This window comes from Thamnophis sirtalis, unplaced genomic scaffold, assembly GCF_051295495.1.
Source record: "Thamnophis sirtalis isolate CommonGarterSnake01/CBP01778 unplaced genomic scaffold, rThaSir2_p1.2 scaffold_5, whole genome shotgun sequence".
Lineage (NCBI taxonomy): Eukaryota > Metazoa > Chordata > Lepidosauria > Squamata > Natricidae > Thamnophis > Thamnophis sirtalis.
The window spans coordinates 73,402,144-73,426,547 of record NW_028261385.1 but is presented as its reverse complement, the minus strand read 5'-3'; the positions used below and the strand labels follow the sequence as shown (position 1 = coordinate 73,426,547).

At 39.1% G+C, this 24,404-nt stretch overlaps 1 protein-coding gene across 2 annotated transcripts; it reads right to left on the bottom strand.

Moving 5' to 3' along the window:
* Positions 1-3,082: 3,082 nt before the first annotated feature.
* RCL1 (RNA terminal phosphate cyclase like 1) lies at positions 3,083-23,334 on the bottom strand. 2 transcript variants are annotated; one of them, XM_014062336.2, is made up of 9 exons: positions 23,015-23,334; positions 15,076-15,147; positions 13,540-13,715; positions 11,469-11,543; positions 11,149-11,273; positions 9,448-9,573; positions 8,234-8,390; positions 6,207-6,310; positions 3,083-4,326 (listed from the first exon to the last, which is right to left on the bottom strand). In XM_014062336.2, the coding sequence occupies exons 1-9, from the start codon at positions 23,148-23,150 to the stop codon at positions 4,176-4,178; spliced, it is 1,122 nt and encodes a 373-aa protein (XP_013917811.1). In that variant the 5' UTR covers positions 23,151-23,334; the 3' UTR covers positions 3,083-4,175. The 2 variants fall into 2 exon arrangements, with proteins under 2 accessions (XP_013917811.1, XP_013917812.1); XM_014062337.2 differs by lacking the exons at positions 15,076-15,147; positions 23,015-23,334 and having other exon boundaries at positions 13,569-13,699.
* Positions 23,335-24,404: the final 1,070 nt, after the last annotated feature.

Genomic DNA, 24,404 nt, shown 5'->3' with positions numbered 1-24,404 from the left:
ACTATTGTGATGTTGAGCCTGAGGGTGGTTTAAGAAAGTTAAAAATAGCCTGACGAAAGTATTACTCTTCACCACATATGTGCTAATTTATCTTGTCTCGGTTATTTCCTGTTAAACTGGATTATTAATGAGTAAACCTGTACAATATGCAGATACCATATGTCAATTTTGTATTACCTTGAATTGTCTTGCTAAAATAATCTGCCTTGTATCACCAGTGGACACCATAAAGTGAATTAAAACATACTCAGGAACTGAGTCTGCGGAGAAGACAGGAAGAAAGACTTGTTCTATCTCTCTAAAGCGGGGACCTCCAACCTTGGCAACTTTAAGACTTGTGGACTTCAACTCCTAGAGCAAAACTGGCTGACGAATTCTGGGAGTTGAAGTCTACAAGTCTTAAAGTTGCCAAGGTTGGAGACCCCTGTTCTAAAGGATGCATTTGACAGCCCATCATGTACAAGTAGTTCTCAAATTCAACCATTCGGTTAGGGACCATGAGAAAGTTACAACAGCACTGAAAAAAGTGACATGATTGCTGTTTTCCACTTTTTTTTTTTGAAAAGAATTTTTTTATTTTTGGTTAAGCAGACAAACGCAACACACAAACAAAATCTTTCGTTACATATTGTAGAAGTGTGTCAATTGGTTACAAATAACTTTTGTGCATCTCTTCCACAGTCATTACTTATAGTTCATATCACATTGTATATTTTAAATAAAAAATATTTATATATCTTACTATCAACATCCCACAATTCTCATTTAACTATAATTGTTTTAATTATAGTTAAAATTGTTCTTTTGCATGAAATAATCCAAAATTAAAAACACAACCAAATGAAATGACATTTCATTTTCTAATATCATCCAATAACATTGCACCTTTATAACATGTTCTAAGAATTAATTATGTTTGATAACAAAATTTCTAATCCTCTTTTCCAAGTCGCTGTTTACTATTTGTATCCCAATTCCTTTTATTGAGCCAGTACATATATATATTGTTAACTATATCCCTTGTCATTTCATTGTTATTGTTAGTTATTACTTATTAACAGAAATTCATTCTCCAATTATATCAAATTTCCTCTCATCAAACCAATACATGTATGTACCTTATTATCCTTATCAATTATTTATTTAACATAGCACTCTAGAGATTACTAAATTACTAATCATTAATTACTAAAATTAACTAATTTTTTATTATCAACTTTCATATATCAGCCTGTATCCTTCCAGTAATAATACAGTCTTATTTCTTTTGTCATTTCTGGAATTGATCTATTTATTTCCTTCATAAAAATTTTGAGGACTTCTCTCTGCACCTTGTTGCTTGTAGCATCACTTAAGTAATCTTGATGCCCTCCATCTGCTATTTTAATCAGCTTATCTTTGGTTGTCAATTGTTTTCTCTCCTTAAATCCATTGTTTTTTCTCTTTTTCTTCTTCCATGCCTTGAAATCTGGGGTAAAGTTCCTGTCAATCTAATTCCCTTTTCCATACTCCCCTTTTCCCATTTTCAACCACGTTCACTCCATTGGTAAAGTAATCAGTTGTCTTGTCTTTGTAATGATTTTCCCCTTCAATTTTTGGGACTCTGACCCCATCATTTTTTGCTGTTATAAACTCTATTTTTTCCATCTTCTTCTCAATTCTCTGTGTTATTTCTAATAAATTTTGAATTCCGGCCAGGATGTTTTGCAAAGTTAATGTTTCTTTTGAATATTGTGCCATTTTGGCAAGCTGGTTGATACTGCCACTCTGGCTTTCAAGGCTTCTTATATTAAATTAGCTTAAATGCAAATTCATTTATGATCTTCAAAAAAGAAGGTTCTGTTTCTTTTTCTCCCTCACTGCCAGTAAGACTCTCAAAGTGCACCTGTATAAACAGTTCGTGCCCTTGCTTCTTATCTCTTTCTATAAACAAGTTGCAAAGCCTCAAGATACAAAGTCAGTGAGATCAAAAGGAAAAGTTCATTGTTTCAAAAACTCAAGCCTCCAGCCTCCACGTGGCAGTATTGTTTCCCTCTCTCTAATGTTATTTCAAACTTAAAAGAAACAAAGTTCTTAAATGGAATTAATAGCAAGAAATAAAAGTCCTTGTTGAAATAAAGATTTTAATCCATAGAGTAAAAAATAAAAATAATAGAAGAAAAACTGATCTGTTCTCTTTAAAAAGAAAAAAAAAGTTGTGAGCACTTCAATCCACAAAATAGAATTACAAAGAAAACACACTATCCAAAGCAATCCAATATAGGTTAATTTCACCGCTTGTTTTCTTCTGCTTTCAGATTTAATTTAACTTAAAAAAAATTGGGCAATCTTTCTCAAAACAGTAAAGTTTCCTTACCAGATGGACACACTTTCTCTTTCCGCTTTCGTTCCGGAGATGTCCCACCTTCATCAGCCTGAGGCTGGACTTTTCGTCGCTGGCTTGAAGAACTTCTCTTGGATCGATCAGGGACTTTGCGGTGTCCCTGAGATCAGCAAGACATATTCTTCCTGTTCACCATCTCTACGGGACAGTTTAGGTCCGATTGGGCCATCCAGCGGCAAAAATATCGGCAGCGGTCTCGGGGCACCGAGACCACACATCCGTATCATTCAAGACCGCATGTCCATATCGTTGTGATGTTGGTTCCTCCCTCACTTTTTTCCACTTTTGACTGCTGAAGCATCCTCATGGATTCAGACACTTGGCAACTAATGGTTGCAGTATCCCAAGGTCATGTGATCAGCTTTTGTGACTGACAAGCAAAGTCAATGAGGAAGTTGGATTCCCTTAACAATTGCAGTGATTCACTTAATTGTGGCAAGAAAGATTGTAAAATGGGCAAAACTCACTTAACAGCTATCTTAGTTAGCAATGGAAATGTTGATATTAATTGTGGATCTGGGTTGAGGACTACCTATCCGCACCCAACCCCTCCCTCTGCTGACTGAAAAGTTTTACTCTTTTTTTCAAAAAGAAGATAGAATTAGAAGCTCAAGGAATATGGTTTGTTGCGAGTGCGAGTTTTCCATCTCCCTGAATTTTCTAGAAACTGGAAAAGTCCAAGTCATTAAGAGAAGAACATTTAATTTAGAAAACTTTTATTCCCGTAGAAACAGTAAAAAAACATAGCAAAGGACGTGTATTAAATTTGTTATTCCCATTTTTTATTTTGTCTTAGTCTCAAGTTCTTTATTTTTGTACATGTGAGGGATATGGATGTAATTTCAGCTTTTATTCACACTTCAGGATATGAAGAATATAAGAAAATAACTTTTCTTTAGAAAGATAATCTCCAGGGTGGGAGATTGTAGGAAGGATGAAAAGGAATAAAAGAGAGCTGATATAAACAATTAAAAAGAATACACGAATCAGTTGATAAATTATCTTCCAGGTAGAAAACAGGTTTCAAATCATTCAGAGATACAGAAGAATTTTGCTTGACATTCAGCAGAAAAACAGCCATCCTTTGGGTAAGATTTCCATGAACCAATTGCTGGTTCAGAATTACTTCCAGATACAGAAAATTGAAGTTGCTATACCATGAAATCAATAAGCTATCACTCTATCTGACTAAGAAAAAACATGGGACAAGTAATTTTAGCATCCATTTACTCAGAATAAAAGGCTAAATCTCTGTTCAGACTTCACCCTAAGGTCAAGAAAAAAGATTTATAGAAAAGAGTTCTTCCTTCTCCATGGAGTGCTGCTTTGCAGTCTATCATCTTTAAAACTTTCTTTTTTGAAAAAAGCCTGATAACAAAACATACAGCATAATTTAATGCATACTAAAGAGCTTCCTTGGAAAAATTCAATTGCAGTTTTAAGACTGTATGGCACAAATTTGTTTATCATTGCATCTGATTTTAAACAAGATTTTAGCACATGCTCTTTCTACAATAAAAGGAAAAAGGGAGATTTAGATTGTATTTCCAACTCATCATAAATGTCTAGAAGTATCTTCAATAAATAATCTTCAATGTATATACTTTAAGTACATAATGGAGTCTCAAACTTGTCTTTCAAAGGGTTTAAAATGGCGATAACTACTACTTTAGTAAGTGACAGTCAGTCGCACAAAATCCACATACTCTTCCTGAGTAAAACATGTGCATGAAAGTATATCAATAGAAACGTTAATTTTTGTCCCTTTTAATTGAAATTCTTGAGCAAAGGATCATCTTACTGTTTTGCTAAGATTAGAAAACCCAATGCCAACACAGGTCATTAAGACTTTTTCACCTCCCTTTCGTTCTTCTTCAAACGGTTTGGTTTCAATTTTAAACATAACCTGGAAATAATTTCTCAAATGTCGCAGGAATTCAATTCTAAAAGAAAAGGAAAAAACAAGTATAAGTATACATCTCTTTCTAAACTGTAGTCAACACAAACAACATCTGCATTTCAAAAGTAAGTACCTGTTCATGAAAAATGTCTACCGATTATTTGAAAAATACCTTATTTTTCCATTGTCAAGTGTTATAAAAAGTTTAGAAAAAACATAGCTGAGCAAAACTGCATATCTACGAAGTAATGTTTCCAATTAATTCAGATAAAAGACAGATGAAGCTAAAAAGCATTTATGAATAATATTTGGAGATTTTTAAAAAGAAAAATCTGCATGGAATTTTAACATTTCCAAAGTATTACTCAGTAATAGTTGGCTTATTACCAGTTTAAATTTTTTTTTAAATAACTAAGCCATGTAGAATGTTTGCACATTCCTATATTACTAATAGACTATTATCTATCAATGAGGCATACAAGTTCCTCCTCTCCTTGTTTTACCTCAAAAACTTCTACTTGACTCTCCAAAGCATATAATAATGCACGGCAGTAATATCATAGTATAACCCATCTCATTGTGATGGCACTATCATTCTTCAGTTATCACAGTACTGTACCTTTCATACATACAGCACCGGTACCATGATAACCGAAAAAGGACAGTTCACAGTCTAGTACACTGAAATATGATAGTCACACTGCAGTAAGAAGAAAAACTGGATCCATATGAAGGCCAACACCAGCTAAAGAACTGGCAGCCATATTTTCATATTATTGTGCTGCTCATAACTACCCTGCTTTTATTTTATACAATTCAAGGCATATTTAATTTTTATCCTGCCTTTATTATTTATTTTACAAATAAAAGTCAGCTTATACATATACATACTACTCCTACCAGCTTATTTTCCCTTTAGCTAAATTCCTGTGAGGTGAGCTGAGCTGTGAGGGAAATGACTGGCTCAAAGTCACCCAGCTGGTTTCTATGCCCAAGGAAGGACTAAAACTCACAGGCTCCCTGGTTCTATCTAGTCCAGTGTCCTTACCACTACACCAAACTGGCTCTCGGATCCACCAGAATGGATCTCAAGTTTCTCCTGAATACAGGTAGTCCTCAACTTAAGACCACAATTGAGCCCAAAATTTCTACTGTTAAGTGAGACATTTGTTAAATGAGTTTCGCCCCATTTTAGGACCTTTCTTGCAGTTGTTTTTCAAGTGAATCACTGCAGTTGATAAGTTAGTAACCTGGTTGTTAAATGAACCTGGCTTCTCCATTGATTTGTTTGTGAGAAGTGATCACATGATCCTAAGACATTGCAATTGTTATACATATGAACCAATTGCCCAGCATCTGAATTTTGATCACATGATAATGGGTATAACTGCAAAGGTAGTAAAAATGTAAAAACTGTGAAAAATGGTCATAAGTCACATTTTTCAGTGCCATTGTAACTTTGAATGCTCACTAAATGAACTGCTGGTGGTTGAAGTCTACCTGTACTGACTAGAACATGCTGTAACCTGTGACGTGAACATCTGCTGTTTCAAAATACTTCCTACTTAATGTTATTGCTATCAAAATTGCAAGCCAGGCAGTTACTCCTGGTAAGACACTTTACAAAAGAAGACGTTACCATACATATATAATTCATGTTGGTCTGTGTCTATATGAGCAAATGCAATCTGCCCCTGCAAGCTTCATTAGCTTGATTCAGTGAACTGATAAGAAAGTGATTGGATGGCATTATACATATAAACAGTAATAACATACTGTATGGCGTGTTCTAAACATTAGCATAAATGGTTCTTTTGGTAGCCATTAACTGTTCCACGTAGCAGCCATTAAATGGCTTCCTGTCACGTCAGTTAATAAACTGAGCAAGAATAATTAGTCGTGGATGTGGATGAGAAAACTTACGTGTAAGATGATAATGGTCCTAGAAGGACTTTGGAGACATCTTGCTGCCCAAGAGTCATAAGAAGTAAAATGAGGCTTTGGTTTATGGAGTCCACGCAGCCTCCCTGCAAAGGAAATGCTTTAATCATTAAGCTTTGTGGTAGCCACAAACTATAGATAAAAGGGGAAAAGGAAATTGGGAGACAGCACAGGGAAACTCTGCTCTTACATTTCAAAAGTCAAAAGATAAACACATTATTTTCACAAATCCAATGGCACAGCAGTATATTCAAAATTATATCAGATATCTGTATATCTTTAAATAATCCTACAACTGCTTCCCAAAATTGAAATTGTGACACACTGTTATCTCACAGTGCTGTGCAATGGTGCAACAGGAGACACATGGCAATCTGTTTCAGAAGGACAGCTTGTCCCATGGAGCCTATCTCAGTCTGGGTGCATGTGAAATACAAAACAAACAAAAATCAGAAACTGAAGTGTCCTCACAGTCACACGATCAAATCTCCGGTGCTTGGCAGCCAGCCTACACTTAACTGCAGGGGAACTTTGACACTCTCTCCCCCCTCCCCCCCCCCAACTTCCATCTCTGCCCATTTGGCCATCTTGGATCATGCACTCCCTTGGTGGCAGTGGCAGCATCAGAAGCGTTAGGCCTGAAGTAGAGGCCTGGGGTCTTCAGCAGTCTCATTTGTCTGCTGCCCCACCTATCTGGGCCCCCTACCCAAGTTCCAGTGCCGCCACCTCAAGCCCCACACTGTGGCTAGACTTCCTAGCTGCCGCTACCACCTGTGCTCCATAGGCCCCATCACCTCCACCTGACCTCCACCATCTTCTGCTATTGAGAAAGCATACTCGGCCTGGCCCTTTGCAAGGCAGGTGCTGGCCATATTGGACCTTCTTCCTGAGACTGCATGAGCCTTCTCCAAATCACACATGGTCTCCTTGCAATGCTTCTGAGGCCTGCCAAAACATCCTGAAGATATACACAATTTGGAGAGAGATGGGCTTGGCTAGCAGCTGCTTTGCATAGGGTCAGGCTGGGCATGTCTTTTCAGAAGTGGGAGGAAACAGGAAAAGTCAGCTGGGCATAGCATAGCCCACTGCACACAGGGCAGGGGCAGCTGAGGCCTTGCACATTGTGGTGGCTGCTCACGGCACACGACTTGAGGTGGTACTCCTTGGGCTGAAATAGAGGCCTGGGGTAGGAATGGCTGGCTGAGAAAGCTGAAGACTTCAGTGTTGCTGGTGCCACTGCTGCCGGAGTGCCACTGTGCTAGGTAGCCAAAGGAGCAGATTTTGAGGGAAGGAGTGGAATAAGCAAGTTGGAGGAATTCAAGAGGAGCAGTTCCTTATCTTACCAGGGCTCAGAATTGGGAGGGGCCAAGCTAGGAATGACTTTGATAGAGTGGATCCTTGCCCACTGACTGGTGGAACTTGGTTAATCGGTACTCCAGGGCTTCCTTCACTAGTGATGAATTCATGTGACATCACTATTTACAATTGCCTCGCTTAGCAATGGAAATTCCTCTCCCAATTACTATTGTAACCCGAGGACCATCTTTATAGACCTCTTCCAGTTGCTAACCAAAACAAAGGTGCATTTTATTTGTTGTATTTGAAAAAAAAACTTTTATATTCAACTCTGCTGCTGCCGCTGCCTAGAAAATATAAAGCTTATATTACTTATAAGCTTAAAATATGGGAAGAATTAAAGAGTTAAAATGATATAACTAAAATTACATAAGCGTAAATATGCCCAGAACTAAAATGCATAGGATGATGAGGGAGGCATTAGCACAGGCTTCCTCAGTTTGGTGCCAGACTTTCTAACCAGCATGGAAGAACTCATGAAAGAATGTGAGCTTATAAAATAGTCTTCCCATCTCTGGTGCCTTCCAGATATTTGGGGATCACCACGTCCGGATGGCCAGAATTCTGGAAGCTCAAATTTCAACATATATGGAGGGCACCAGGTGTGAGGGTGGGTTAGCAATTATTCTAGAGCCCTAGAATCAGCCACTTACTCGGTAGATCTCTTCAAGGAGTAACTTTGCACAGTTCACACCAAGGTCTTCTGGAAGTACAGCAGCACCCTGGCCCTGGGGATTAGAGGCCAGTTCAGCACTAATGAAAGTCCCATTTGTAGTCTCAGCCACGAGAGACAGACCAAAGCCAGGAGACCTGAAAGAAAGATGGGTGCAGAGGAAAAACTGAAGGGAAAGTGGTATTTTTTAAAAATGTATTTACTTTTAAGTCTTTGACATAAGTGTCCAAACCTTGACAGACAAGGTGGTTTCTTAATCAGGCACAAGTATTTAAAAATACACGATAGCCAATGCAAACACCGACCATAAATTTGATGTCATTCATTTTTCTTATTATCGAGGAATATAACAAGCAGCCTACCACTGGGTCAAGCAATTGGCTAAGCCAGCAATTTCTACTCTGACCAGCAACAGTTTTCCAAGAAGTCTAAGAAGGACATCTATCAGTCCCTGCTGCTAACCTCAACCCTTTAAAACCAGGATCAAATCAAAGACTTCTGTGGGCATTGCACCTGCTCAACCACCCAATGGTTGACATGCAAATGAGGAGTCAAAGGAAATCCTTTCCTAGAAGTTTTGAAAATAGGTGGGGGCCAGCAGCTCTAATCAGAAGGTTTCTAAGATGTCAGAAAGATGGGAGATAGCTTGCCAGGAGGTTCAAGAAAGAGAGGGCAAGCTCTTTCTCCAAAGAGGTTATCCTAGTGTCAGGTTCCGAAGGGTTAATGAAAATAGCCAAACACAGAGATGGCTAGAAAATGCAGTTTATCTTCTTCCTCCAGCATGAACTGACTAACAAAGCACTAAGGCAATGAATAAATTGTCAGAGCAGCCACCCGGTGCTCCCCACCACCTTTTACAGTTACTTGGTAATTAGGATAAACCGTGGGCACACCCATCACCTTGCGACACAGAATGAAAATCACCCAGCAATTAATCATGGAATGTTTTCAGTCAGTTACCAAGAGCTTTGTAGATGTCTCAGCTGGACTGCTTGTGGAGGAGGAAAATCTGGAATAATAGGAATAAGCCAGCTGTGGCCTACATTAAGATCCCCTTTGGCATCCACAAAGAATTCCTAGATTGTACTGCTGATAGCCCTTAATAGCAATAGATACTATTAGATGGCATTGTAATTGCAAGAAAATCTCTGAAGCCATAATATATACCTTCAAAAGAATTATCTGAAAACTTACTTTCCAGAGCTGGTCCCTTTCATATGATCTGTATGAATGTAGATATCTGGCAGGAATTTGTTCAAGATGCTCCTTGCAGAATCCACCATTCGGTTTGCTATCTGGGGGGACACCCTAACCGAATAGCTGGTTTCGGAAGGTAAGGAAATATTTCTGAATACATTCGAAAACAAAAAAAGGGTAAAGTACCAGAAGAGGGCTTCTGGTGCATTTCCTTCATGAATACATGCACATTTATGCACAGTACACATTTGAATATTTTGCAACCAGGAAAAGCCAAACAGAGAATGCAAATTGTAAACCAAACTATGCATGTACTAGTTATACCAATGCTTTTTCTGGTTCCAAAGTTCATACCAAATCCATTGACTATGATATTAACCCTGTAGAAAGCCACTGTGGAGTGATGTAATACTGAACTCCAGACAAATTATCAACTTCAAAGCAGCCAACTCAACATGGAAAAAGTGGTGGCAACTCCTCACCTGGATTTAATGTTGTGACCTAATGTTAACCAATAATTTAATGTTAACAACAACCACCAGAAATCAGAAACCACCCCATCCCCTGCAAATAATACCTGAACTTAGCTCCAGTATAGTCATTATTTGTGAGAGATAAAGTTGGAAGAATGAAGATCACACAGGAATCTACTGTATATAACTAATAAAGTACTGTACTCTATCGTCATGCATTCTTCTCTGGTGAGTTCATAACTGGATTATCTCTTTATTATTTTGTCATGCTCTCTCATTGTTTTTTATTAGTAACAGATACCAGTAAAATAGCTCAGCCATAGTTAATTTACTGATATCAATCCAATTAAACAAGAGATTTAGATATGAATGGACTCAAGAGGAATTAAATGCTTACATGGTCTAGCACTGTTTTAGGACTTTGTTCCACAGCTGAGGAAAAATATTGTAACTGACCCATCTGAATTCCACCTGCTCACTGTATGTTGTGAAAGTGAATATTTTGCTAGTAAGTTCAGGCTATTTATTCACAGCTCAGTTATTGATGTTCTTGTACTTCACATCCATCATGCGCAGAGTCATATCTAATACTGCCAAGCATTCTGCTCTAACTTATCATTTGCTTAATTGTATAAACTACAATTGGTTGAACCTGCATAATATGCTAAGCCATAAATCATGGCTCTTAGAAAGCATAGGATGGGCTCATATAACACAATAAGCTAAAACAGAGCAAATCACATTATATAAATTGTGTTTTTATTCCATCTTTTCTGGGAAGCTTAATTCCTTCCCTAAGTCTATCCCCCCATATCAGCAACCCAAAGAGAAGATTGACCCAAACTCAGCCAGTGAGTTCCAGGGTAACACCTTAACCGATTACACTATATTGACCCAATGTGACATGTGAACTCAATAATTGATCTTAAGAAGGATTACTTACATGTTAAGTCAGGCATTCCAACTTTTGGGCTGCCTAGGTCACACTGAGTGAATAGGAATTGTCTTGGGCCACATATAAAATATATAATATAGTTAATATATATAAATAATGAACTTCTCTTTTTTTTTTTGGTATTTTTATTACAATATTGTAGGGTTGCATCCTAGCCATGGGCCACAGGTTAGACATGTCTGCATTAAGTGGATATAGAACTATAAACTCAATTTTTGAAATGAAGAGCACGGTCTAGAATTCTATTCAGATGCGTTCAAAGAAGGATACGCCATACCTCTGATACGCTTAATTTTTCCAGGGTCAATGTATTGAATAGGTTTTAATACTTTCTTCACAGGACAAGCGAAGATCACTTCCCCTCCTCCTTTGGGGGGCATACCCCGCCTTATTATCTGAAAACAATAAAAAAAGAGCCTTGGTTATCTGTCAAAAATCCAGGGTTGATAAGATTCTAATAAATTAATGCAGCTGCCAAAATGAAGAAGATGGGGCCACCAATAATATGGACAAATATGAACTCATAGAAATTTATTTTATAAGGGCGTTACTTAAGTGCAGTGACATTCTGACCAATAGCAAATTATTACCTTCAATTCTAATTCTTCACCATCAATTCCAAATCTTTTCAACAAAGGTAGAGCAGTTGCCTTCAGAACATCCACCTGAAAGATTCATTACAAAACTTTTTTTTTATTAAATGAGAACACTTTTAATATTGAAGCAACAAGAAATTAAAAGTCCATTATGAAAAAAAAAGTTTGCATATTAACTGACAAGTTAAAAAAGACAAGATCACATGTTAGCAACCTATAAATTATATAAAGGCGATCACTCAATCCTGATGCATAAATTAGCTACTAATCCATTCTTGTTTCACAGGCACTAAATGCCACCCATAGTCCACTGTTTCTAGGAAACCATTTCTATGAAAGAAAGTAAGGTTATTCTTGCAGCACATTCATATAATGTATAGTCTTTGCTGCTCCCTGAGCTTGGTAGTTTTCTTGCAGGGATTTCATTACCCAGCTAGGTAACATCATCAGTGCTAAGAGGGAGTGGGGTTTGCTAACTGTTTATATAGTAGAGGCTTGCCCTGTCATTTCTTGGGAGCATTGTTTTGTTCTGAGCAGTTCCTTGGACAATTCTTCCCACCAACGCTGAAAGGGCAAGTCAGTGGGGATAATATTTTAGCATTAAGTTACAGTCATTTTATCCAACAACACTGAGCACTCCACTCTGCACAAACAACTAACCAAGCCAATATTGGAAAGGGGAGCCAACTGTCCAAAAAGGAAAATGTATGGTAATTGGTCCTCATCCACTTTTATAAACGGTTTAAAAGGAGAGGGATATAGTTCGCACCACTTCTCTCCTTCTCATCTGTTTTATCCGAAATGTAAGAAAGGATAAAAGTGCAAATACTATTCAGATGGTTCTGGAGAGTCTCAGAACCTGTACATGTCTTTTCCTGGCTTGCATTTGTAGACTTGTAGATTCATTAAGCTATTGGTGAATAGTTATCCAAATACATACATGGAATCCTGAAAATGGATTGCCTTTTCAATTATGTTTCTGTTGGTCAAGATCAACTTATAAGGACCAATGCGGAGTATACGTGAGCTGACTAGGGCAAGCAAAGTACTCAGGGATTCTCCTTAAAATGCTGTTTTTCCTCAAGACTTACTGCCTTCACCTTTAAAAGGAGACACACATAATATTGCATCCTGACCCCAAGGCCACCCGTTTGCAGACTTTTTCTATATAAGTTACATTATAAGGGAAGACAAAAAAAATAATCTGCAATAATTAAAACATAAATAAGTCCGAGCATGTGAAGAAATCTCACTTTGTTCTTGGGAGCCATCACATAAAAAAATCCCACATGGCTCCTTATCTATGGCTTATCTGTCTTTCTTCTATGGGCTTCTCTATGCCCTGGATGGAGCACTGTAGCAGTTGATAGTATGCTTCCTCTCTTTCTTTAATCCTCATTTGCAGGTGGGGATTTCATAAGGGAATTCCACAGGGGAACTACATATTCAAGAAGATTGTCCCTGTGGAATCAATGAAGTCAATTTTTCTATGTGGGTCACATTGCATGTAAAAATGAGATGGGACTTCAGTGCAAGTAGTCCTTGATTTATGATTACCATTGGGACCATCATTTCCACTAGTTGTTTAGTGATTCATGCCTGAGTTATGGCTTTTTTTTGGTCATGATTGTGAAGCAAATCACCGCAGTTATTAAGTGAATCATGAATTCGTTAAGCAAATCCAGCTTCCCCCATTGGCTTTGTTTGTCTTCAGAAGCTGGCTGGGAAGATCACAAATTGTGATCACAAGATCCAAGGATGATGCAATCATCAAGCAGACTGTCAAGTGTCTGAATTCTGATCACATGAGAGTGGGGACGCTGTGCCAGTCGTAAATGTGAGGATCAATTATAAATCACTTTTTTCAGGCCCAGTGTAACTTTGAATGGCTGCTAAACAAATGGTTGTAAGTTGAAAACTACCTATAGTGTGGATGCATGGTACTTTGACACACACACAAACACACTCCTACCGGATACCCCTGACTCTATCCCATCCTCTTTCACAATTCTATGAAAGCACTGTTAGGAATAGGAAAAGATGAATTGGTAGACCTTCAACTTACTGATGGATCTATCTGATCATTGGTTATACCTCTGAGGACAATTCTTAGTGCATGTTTCATGAATGGGGCTAAGCAGAGAAGACTCTCTAGATAATATCCAATACTACGATTTTCGCTGCAATCATGTTCTAGTGAACCTCCGTGGAGCAGACCAGGCTGGTAGTACAAAGTTGTACCTGTTAAAAAAAAACAAACAGAAATGTTATTGTAAAAACTGTTCATTAGAGACAAAAAGCAACACATATGCCTTGCCTGTCAATTAATCTCTGTCATACGCACAAATGATTCTACGAACATACAGAAGAGCTTTGTGATAGTTAATTCTCACTGTGCAACCATGACTATAGCAATGGGTGGGAAAGAAAATAAAGGTCAGGAATGGGAAAATGCACAGAAAGGAAGTGTTAGGGGTCTCTCTCTCCCCGCCCCCTTCTCTCCCTCCCTCTCCCTCTCTCTTTCTCACTCACACTCACACACACACAAAATCACATCCACAACTTGCACTGTCCTGTAAGTGAATCTACACATAATTACAAATATAAAAGAAAGCCTTAGAAAACAAGAAAATACATACTCTCTCAGTAGATATAATTTACAGAAATGGCAAAATTGATTTGCTTCATTAGGAAAAAGATAATAACTATATTTGTTAGTGACTGGAAACATTTTATGGACCTTTTGCTGACAGTACAAAAAAATAAACTTTTGATTTAGGGGCTCGGTTATTACAAAGGGTAGAACGTGGAAAGAAGGGAGTCACAATGTAACCCTAGAGAGAGAGTATAAAGTACAAATGCATTTCTAAGTGCTGCAAAGAAGATTGGAAGTCACTTCTTTACATTTTTCTTTGTTTCCCCTTTCTCTTTTGTTTCTTTTCTATTTACTTTTCATTTTTTAACTTTACTTTGCTTTTCTTTAATTTTGTATTGTTTTTACTTTGCAAATGTTATATATAATTGTTATATAAATATAATAAAAATGAATAATAATAAAAAAAGAAAATACCCATTCCCTTTCCCAGATCTCTAAATCCACAAACTTAATCACTTGCAACTGACATACTCACTATTTTTTCATCCACTGTATCAATTCTATATTTCCTCCCATATCTACTTTCTTATTGAAAAGTGTAACTTTTCATGTGTGCTCTGCAAAGTTAGGCTCCCAGCGTGGTACATGATGACACAAATATGACTATGGGCACCTCCCTTAGCAGCCACCAAGTTCCATGAGCCATCTCTCATTATGTTGCTTTAATTAAAAAAAATAGCCTAAGTGGACCCTTTTAATGATGGGCAGTTGCAATATAATGCTTAGTCTGGCCACAGATCCAATTGCCTAGAAAAAGGACATAGTTGAGAAGTAGAAGGAAGGAAGATGCCCATCAAAACAGGGGTAGGATAAAAGGAAGGACAGATAACATATTAGTAAAATAGTGCTTTTAACTGATTATCTTCTCTGAAGTTCCAAATATATCACCAGTTCCAAAGACTGGAGCTTCATTCATGCCAATAGCACTAAACATAAAATAATTACCTGTTTGGTTTATTTCAATCCTAGAACCATTGGTTATCTTGTCAATCAGTCTGAGAAAGTTTGCCTCAAAATCTGTCAAGAGAAGCACACATCAGATTAGATTGCTAGTATTCATCAGCAATTCCAAGAATCTTTAGAGCAATCTTCACAAATCAAACAGCATGTCATTGTGGTCATATTACAGTTAAAATAGTTAAAATTGTTAATCATGTGATTAAAATAGACAAAATGAGTAAAAACTACTCTGATTTTATGATAGAAATAATCAGTAAGAAAGATTATTTTCCCTCCAAAAATCTCCTATTTGCCATTCTATGCATACAGTCACACAACAAACCTTTCCTCCAAGCAAGTATTCAAAGGTTTCAGTTGGACTGCACTTCCCAATGTTGCAAAATAAAATATGCACTATTGTTCTAACCCAGTTTCATTTTTCTATTTAGCCAGTTTCCGGCTTTTTTTTTAAAAAAAAAGAAGACGATGAAATTAAAGAATGAAATAAAAGTAATTTATCTATCAGACACCTCTAACTCTTGTTCCTTATTTTGGGAAAAACGGGGAAAAATAATGTCAGTGAAATCTATCACTTTTGTAATGAAACGTCAGAAGGTTCTGGAAGGAAAGGGTCAGTCAGTGCAGTGATGGACAATCATCATGCTTTTGTGCTTGGGTTTACTTAGAAAGATAATGTAAAGAGACCCATGAAACCATTGTAACCGAAAATATTGGAACAACATAAGACCACCAAATAAGCAAAATTTGTTAACTGCTTATATTCTAGTTCCAAATCTTTTCGCTTTCATTCCTGCTGTCCTTATTTTTTCTCACCTGTTAAGATTTGGATTTATACCTTACAGTAGTGAAAAAGCAAACTCACCATCTTCCTTTAAGAAATAAATTTGAGAAGCCGATATCAATGCAGTTCTAATAGCCCTAAACTGGATATACAATATCCAATACAATTTGGTACTCCTCTCATTCCATTATCTACACTATATTGCCAAAAGTATTCGCTCACCCATTCACATAATCAGATTCAATTGTGAGCAAATACTTTTGGCACTATAGTGTATTTCGTGACTTATAAATTAATTGAACTCAGTGTGATCAATCATATTGACTTTCAAATGGACTCAGGACTTTGGTGTTAACCTCTTAAGGCAGAAGAGTGAAGCTTTAGTGATTGAAGCGCTAAAGTCTTCGCAGGGCATGTCAAGTCAAGGGCCCTTTTAAATACATGGTTTCAAAAAGGCTTCACTCATTAAAATCCCCTTATAATAGGGGTCTCCAAAGTGTGAGTCTCAATGTTATAATGCAGGGGTCTCCAACCTTGACAACTTTAAGACTTGTGGACTTCAACTCCCAGAATTCCTCAAAGCTGGCTGAACAATTCTGGGAGTTAAAGCCCACAAGTCTTAAAGTTGCCAAGGTTGGAGATCCCTGCATTATAACATTGAGACTCACATTTTGGAGTCCACTCATTCCAGGAAAGGCACTGGGTCCTAGAATGGGTATGCCTCTCTTTCTACAATCCTGTTTTTGCAACAAGAAAAAACACCAGAGAACAAGTACCCAGAATGCTGTCTTGGTCTTACATCTGATTGTTTGCCATTGTAAAATTGTAGAATGGCAATACTTCATTTAAAACATCCTTTAACTACTCTACATCTGCACATACGCCAATAAAAAGTAATTGTTCTGTAGGCCACTAATCTGTTTCTTTAGAGAATAATAGAGTGAGTTTAGTTATTTACCGGTAAAGGTAAAGGTTCCCCTCGCACATATGTGCTAGTCGTTCCCGACTCTAGTGGGCAATGCTCATCTCTGTTTCAAAGCCAAAGAGCCAGCTCTGTCCGAAGACGTCTCCATGGTCATGTGGCTGGCATGACTAAACACCGAATGCGCACGGAACACTATTACCTTCTCATCAAAGGTGGTCCCTATTTTTCTACTTGCATTTTTACATGCTTTCAAACTGCTAGCTGGGACAAGTAATGGGAGCTCACCCTGTTACATGGCACTAGGGATTCGAACCGCTGACCTTTCGATTGACAAGCTCAGCATCTTAGCCACTAAGCTACTGTATCGCTCTTAATTATTGGTATTGATATATTATATATTTTATATGTGGCCCAAGACAAATGCTAAAATGCAACATCACTTCCTATGATGTGGGTCATGCACTATACAGGTTTTGGGGAAGGGAAGATAAAGGTTATTATATATAAATTATTTTGGAAAATTCATTGCTGTTGTAAATGCTCATGTTCTTTTGATTTATTTTCTGAGGGTTTAGAAATTGACCACCAGATAACAGGAGAGAGATGACAGGCTTTTATAAATAGTCCGAAAACCCAATCTATCTATCTCTCTCTACATCTAAATGGGCTTTCTACTGCTGAGTCTTATTTTGAAGACTATTCATAAATTTGGAGTGTGCATATATCGACACCCTTAATTTTCTTTCTTTCCAGTAAGTCACTTGGCTTAATAGTAATTAAAATTTTTGCTAATAAAGAAGTTGTGTGGAAGAAATAGTAACTTATTTAAAAAAAGAAATGGTACATTTTGGTGATAAACAGTTGTTACACAATTGATTTCCATAATTAGCTGCTCTGGAATGGCTGATGGTTAATTTGCATCAGATTCTTGGGTAATTATAATTTGTAGTTTATATTGCCATAGTTATGCCCTGTTTTGTTATCTGGAGTACTGGTAGGAGAAAAAATGTTCTCTCTTATTCCACAATTAGGAATATGGAGGGGAAAAAAACACTTTGAATTTCAGGTTTTATACTCAGCTGGTAAAGAAGCAAGTCTGAGTCATCTTCCATCCAGCCGGAGGACTCATTAAGTGTTAAGTGATTTCCTTTCCACAGAATAAGGGCAATAAGTTTTCCCAGTTGTAGGAGGGATGTCTGCATGTGCAAATATCTAGGGATTACAGCTCTTTCACCCTTCTGTTGGCATTAGAAAAGCCGTCAAAGAGCCCATCTGAAATATCCCCACTGCTCTTCCACTGACTTGAAGGTCCCTGGTGGTGTTGTCACCAGTTTTCAGATGCTGCTGTCAGCTTCAGTGCCATCCCAGGTGCTCCCAGGATAGGAAAATGAAAGTAGCATGATTGGAGTACAACCACCTCCAAAACGAAGAGGGCAAGCAGGATTTCTGATTGTATTGAATCATGAATTTAAGGAAGAAAAAAATATCAGGGGAACATGTAAGAGAATGCAATGAGACTATCAGAGAGGACAAGAGGAAAAAAGGGAGGAACGAAAGAAATGCCAGTAGTCATTATGGGATGGAAAAGAATACAGGTAGTCCTTGATTTACAACCATTTGTTTCGTGACAGTTCAAAGTTACAACAGAATTGGAAAAAAGGGACTCAAGACTGTTTTTCACGCTTACAATCGCTGCAGTATCCCCCACTGCAACGTGTTCAAAATTTGGACCCCTGATAATTGGCTCACATTTATGAAGGTTGCAATGTTCTGGGCTCAGGTGATCATCTTTTGCAACCTTCTGACAAGCAAAGTCAGAGGGAGAAGGCAGATTCACTTTACAACCGTACTATTAACTTAACAACCACAATATTTCACTTAACCACTATGGCAAGAAAAGTGGTAAAATGGGGCAAAATTCACTTCACAACTGTATTCTTCATTTCAGAACAGCTGGGCTCAATTCTTATCATAAGTAAAGAACTATATGGATATCTCCTCTAAAGGAAAAAATGGTGGCTGTGCAGGGGTGGGGGGCAGGATAATAGAATAAGGGAGCTGTGGTTGCAAAAACAGGGGATTAAAAGAAAGACATTTGGGCCAGGAAAAAGGCTGAATTAACAGAAAGCAATACAGGTAGTATTGACTTATGACCACAACTGAGCCCAAAATTTATGTTGTCAAGTGAGACTTTTTAAGTGGGTTTTGCTCCATTTTATCACCTTTCTTGCCATAGTTGTTAAGTGACTCACTGCAGTTGATAAGTTAGTCATCCGGTTGTTAAGTGAATCTGGCTTCTCCATTGACTTTGCTTGTCAGAAGGTCGCAAAAGGTAACTGCATTATCCTTGGACAGAATGACGGTCATAAATATCAACCATTTGCCAAGCATCTGAATTTTGATCATGTGACCATGGGGATGCTGCAAAGGTCATAACTGTGAAAAATGGTCATAACTCACATTTTTCAGTCCCATTGTAACGTTGAATGGCCACTAAACAAACTGTTGTAAGTCGAGGATTACCCGTATTCAGAGAAACGTTCGTGAGAACAAAGACTGAAGAGAAAGCAAGCTGTAATGGAAAACAAAGAAGCAGAGAATTGTCAATAAAGGATTAATAAGGAAATGCAGTTAAAATGTTTTCCCAGTTTGATTTGGGATGGAAAAACTAGGCCAGACACATGGGGGACAGAGGTATCACACAGCAAGCAAAAGTCAGGCACAGTAGGAATTTCCCTATTTGCTTCTATCCATTTTCTTCCAAACATCAGGAGGCTATATATTTTCAAACAGTCAATGTTTTCTAAATTGGCTCCCACAAACACTTCATGTAGCTTGTGAGTAGATTTTGAGTGCCAACGTCTTAGCTCACACTTTGCACTAGCTGTTTTGGGGTCCCTGACAATTTATTCCACAGGCATGCAAGCAGAAAATGTTTCACAGAAATGGTGAATGACAACTACTAACATAAAGCCAATAAAGAAAGAAAAATAGGATGCTAATAGGAAAAGGGTTGGAGGGGAAAGGTGTAGAACTTGGGAGTCCCAGGCCAACAAGGCTCATCAAAACAGCTTTGGGTGTGATACTATAGCTGCTGTCCAAATACTGTCAAATTGCAATGGAAATATGATAGAAGGGGCACAATTGTTAAATAATTGAGTATAATATTAGTTGCAGTTAATACCCTGATTTGTCTTCAAATGACACAAATTTTATCATTTAAATCTTTTGCTGACTGCTGTCTAACTTCAATTTGGCAGTTCAACTCTCACCAGGCTCAAAATTGACTCAGCCTTCCATCTTTCTGAGGTGGGTAAAATGAGGATCCAGATTGTTGGGGGCAATATGCTGACTCTATAAAGAACTTAAGAGAGGACTGAAAAGCACTGTAAAACGGTATATAAGTCTAAGTGCTATTGCTATTGAATATAAATGAGATCCAAATCCTCTTCCCTAGTCTCATCCACCTTTTCTCTTGAACCCACTTAATTCCAGGACTGTGACTCAGGCACAAAAAAGATGAAATGCAACCCTCAGACAAAATACGTTTTTGTATTTTTCTATTAAAATGTGTTTATGTTTATATTCCTGCTTTCCTAGGAAAGCAGGAAGTTCTGCCTGAACAGATTCATTTCATTCCCAAGTCCAGTCTGTAGGTTAGATTTAAGACGTATCAACTTGACAAAGTGTCACTTCTTATAAATTTGAATTCAGAGGTCTCCCATTCGTCATGCCAAGCACTGGGCAGCCCCAGGTGATCTCTATCATTTACTCCTCCTGGCAATTTGACAATCAATCGTTAGTCTACTCTAGTTGTAAATCTCAATTAGGTTAGAAAAGCTATCACTGCCAATGTTGGATATTCTCCAGCCCAATAAAAGCTCTTACTTTCTTAATAAACAATAGTAACAGGAAGAATGCAAATCTGGAGAAAGATCAGCGGAAGAAAAGATGAATCATCCTCTTTTTTCCAGTAGTTAAGGCAGTTATGTTTGCATGCACACACAACTCCTGATCCAGCAGCAGATGTGAGCTTTTAGGCTGATAAAGTTGCCTACCAGTGTTACAAAGTAGTGATGTAAAAAGGGAGATAACTAAAGAGCAAGGAAATACATTTCAGAACTAACTAACTGATATGTATTCAGAACATAGTACTGGAGTGTTTGGACCTCCATCAATTAACCAAGTCACTGAGAACTATATTCTTCAGATCATGACAAAGCAATCAACCAACAAAGTGATTGTAGAAGCAACTGATGAAGTAAAATATCAGCCTATCTAATAGGTGCAAAATTTAGAAGGACACTACAACAGTGATTGCGAACCTTTTCAGCACTAATGCACAAACCAGAATGCGTGCACGCATGTCGAAGAAACCTGAAGACCAGCTGGCTGGTGCTCATGCATGCGCCAGCCACCTGGTCTTCAGGTTTCCTGTGCTCTGGCACGTGTGAAGACCACCCGGATGATATGCATACGTCTTCCAGAAACCAGAAGAGCAGCTGGCAACAGCGCACGTGCCCACCAAGGGCTCTGCGTGCCACCTCTGGCACGTGTGCCATAGGTTCACCATCACAGTTCTAGAAAATTATGTAACCAAGCTTTTAAAAATATAACATCAGGAATGGATTCCTACCAAAACATTTTAAAATTGGTCTAGCTCTAACCTTAGGAATTAACTGATTTACAATTTAATAAGAAACATTTGCAAGTGGAACAAATTTTGGCTGCAACACCACACATAATAACAAAGGAATAATTCCCAATAGAATGGAACTAATGTCCAAGAACGCAAGTATAATTGCACTGAATATCTTATGCAAAAAAATTATATGCCATATTTTTCATCGCATGAGGCAATGTAGAGAATGATTAATTAATGGAAGAGTTCCAGTCATTTGTGGAATAATTCTTTTTGAATTCTGAATGTCTGAGCTGTATGCCCTAACCAGCTGGACAGAAAAACCTCTTTTATGAAATCCTGCAAACCCATGTTCTTAACCCAAATACCACAATGTGCCCAACAGATTCAGTCACACTATCACACTAAGTTATGGTTTATATATGGTTTGGTAATATGTGTGACTTTAACATTACAGCTTAGTTAACAAAGCACGGTTTGAGAGTATTTGGTTTAGCATTAAATATGGACAGTAAAAAACAGCATTCTGAGAACAAGTAATACTACCTTCTATTCTTAGGGAGGAATGGAGCAGGGGAAAGTTACAGCTCCTTTAAGTGACTGTGTATTGTATCTATTATCAAAGGATTTTCTTAATTAGCTTGTCTGATTCAGTGTATTAATTTTGAGCAAGTTGTTGTCTTAGGAACATCTCACTCAGATGTGGCCTGCTGCTGCACAGATGGTTCAAGGAAGGGTTGAAAGAGCCATTGCCATATTCTACAGGTGGTCCTCATCATACAACAATAATTTCTCAGTGAGAGATTTGTTAAGTGAGTTTTGGACCATTTTAGCACCTTTCTTGTTGCAGTTGAACTTGTCGATCAGAAAGGTCGGCAGTTCGAATCCCTAGCGCCACATAATGGAGTGAGCTCCCGTTACTTGTCCCAGCTTCTGCCAACCTAGCAGTTCGAATATATGTTAAAAATGCAAGTAGAAAACTAGGGACCACCTCTGGTGGGAAGATAACAGTGTTCCATGTGCTTTCAGTGTTTAGTCATGTCAGCCACATGACCACGTCTTAGGACAGCGCTGGCACTTCAGCTTTGAAAGGGAGATGAGCTCCCTCTAGAGTTGGGAATGACTAGCACATATGTGCAAGTGGGACCTTTACCTTTTTATCTTTAAAAGCTGGTGCATGAACCGAGACATGGTGCCTAAGCATTGGTAGGGTGGGACTAGCATATCCCGCTCCATGGTCTTTTAAGCAGATCGCTAACCCAGTGGATCGAATCGAGCTTTTTTTTTCAAACCAGCACACAATCTTGCGGATTCCACAGACTCTTCCATCCACAGCCTGATTAACCCGGGCTCTTCTCCCAGGCTACCGCGGGTAAAAACCAAAGAGTCACGGATCCGTCTTTTGCGCATCTAGCCACCTTCGCCTCCACGGGAATTCAATCCACCCGCCAGTCTCCTTTCAGCGGGCGAGCCTCCAACAGGCACTCGCAGCAACCCGGCCGCCTCCTTCCCACCAGGCTCAACCCTCCCAAATTATCCCCAGGGATTCGCCTCGCAGCTCCCCGCACTAACCAACCTCTGAGGCCGGGGTTGTCATCTTTGGCCCTGATCTTGCGGATTTTCACCGGCCGTCCGCTCAGCGTGGAGAGCACGAGCCTCTGCCGCAAAAAGTTGCTCCCGACGTAGCTGAGCGAAGGAGCCTGGCTCGCCATTGTTAACTGCCCGGGTGCCGCTGGCCGAAACACCACCACCCCTCCCACCCAACGGCCAAACGGTTCTGGCTGCCGTCCAAGTCAACGGACGCCGAAGCTCGCCCCGTGCTTAGGATCCCAGCGCCGCCACGGTTTTTGCCCTGCAGTGCCCAGCGTGTGTCCACGTGGTTTGGAACAGGAAGATGGAACGCGGAGACAGTGGCGGGGTCAAAGGAGAGGGGGGCGGGATCTGCGGGAGCGCCGCCCAGGCGATTGGCTCGGCAGGAGAGGGAGGAGCTACGGGAGAAAGAGAAGGCGGCTTGGCGAGGGGACTGACGGCGGGAGGGTTTGGAGCAGCGGTCTCCAACCTTGGCAGCTTTAGCCTGGAGGACTTCAACTCCCAGCATTCCCCAGCCAGCTTTGGGGAGTTGAAGCTTTAAATCCTCCAGGCTTAAAGCTGCCAATGGTGACCCCTGGTTTGGAGCGCTTTCTACCCAAGGACTGCACGGCCGCCAGCAGCATCTTTTCGTCGAGTGGGAGGAGGCTGTATGCACAGGAGACGGCCAAGCACCAGTCAGCCAGCTGATAAATGATTGGTTCTATGTCCGGTCTAGATAGGTGACATGATAGCGGTATTCCAGTATTTGAGGGGCTGCCACAAAGAAGAGGGGGGTCAATTTATTTTCCAAAGCACCAGAAGGCAGGACAATGGAGGGAAACGAATCAAGGCGAGAAGCAACCTGGAATTAAGGAGAAACTTTCTAACAGTGAGGGCCATTAACCAGTGGAGAAGCTTGCCTTCAAGAAGTGATGGGGGCTTCATCACTGGAGATTTTTAAAGAAAACACTGTCTGAAATGGTATAGGGCTGTGATGGTGAACCTATGGCACGTTTGCCATAGGTAGCACGCGGAGCCATTTGTTAGGGCACGCAAGGCGTTGCCCTGTCTACTCCAGGGCGCATGTGCGCGCTGGCCAGCTGACTTCAGCCTTCATTTTTGGCTATTCTCCATCCTCTGGAGGATGCCTCTTGAAAAAGCACCGTTGTAGCAAGAAAGATTGTCAAATGGGGCAGCAGAATGCACTTAACAAACTCTCACTTAGCAGCAATGAAATTTTGGACTCAATTGGGATCATACGTTGAGCACTATCTGTATGCATTTTATAGAAGTTTGCATGCGTAAAATAGTATGCAAACTTTTAAAACATAGTATGCAAATTTTTAAGTATGCAAACTGGAAGTTTTTAGGAAAAGACTGGACAGCCACCTATCTGA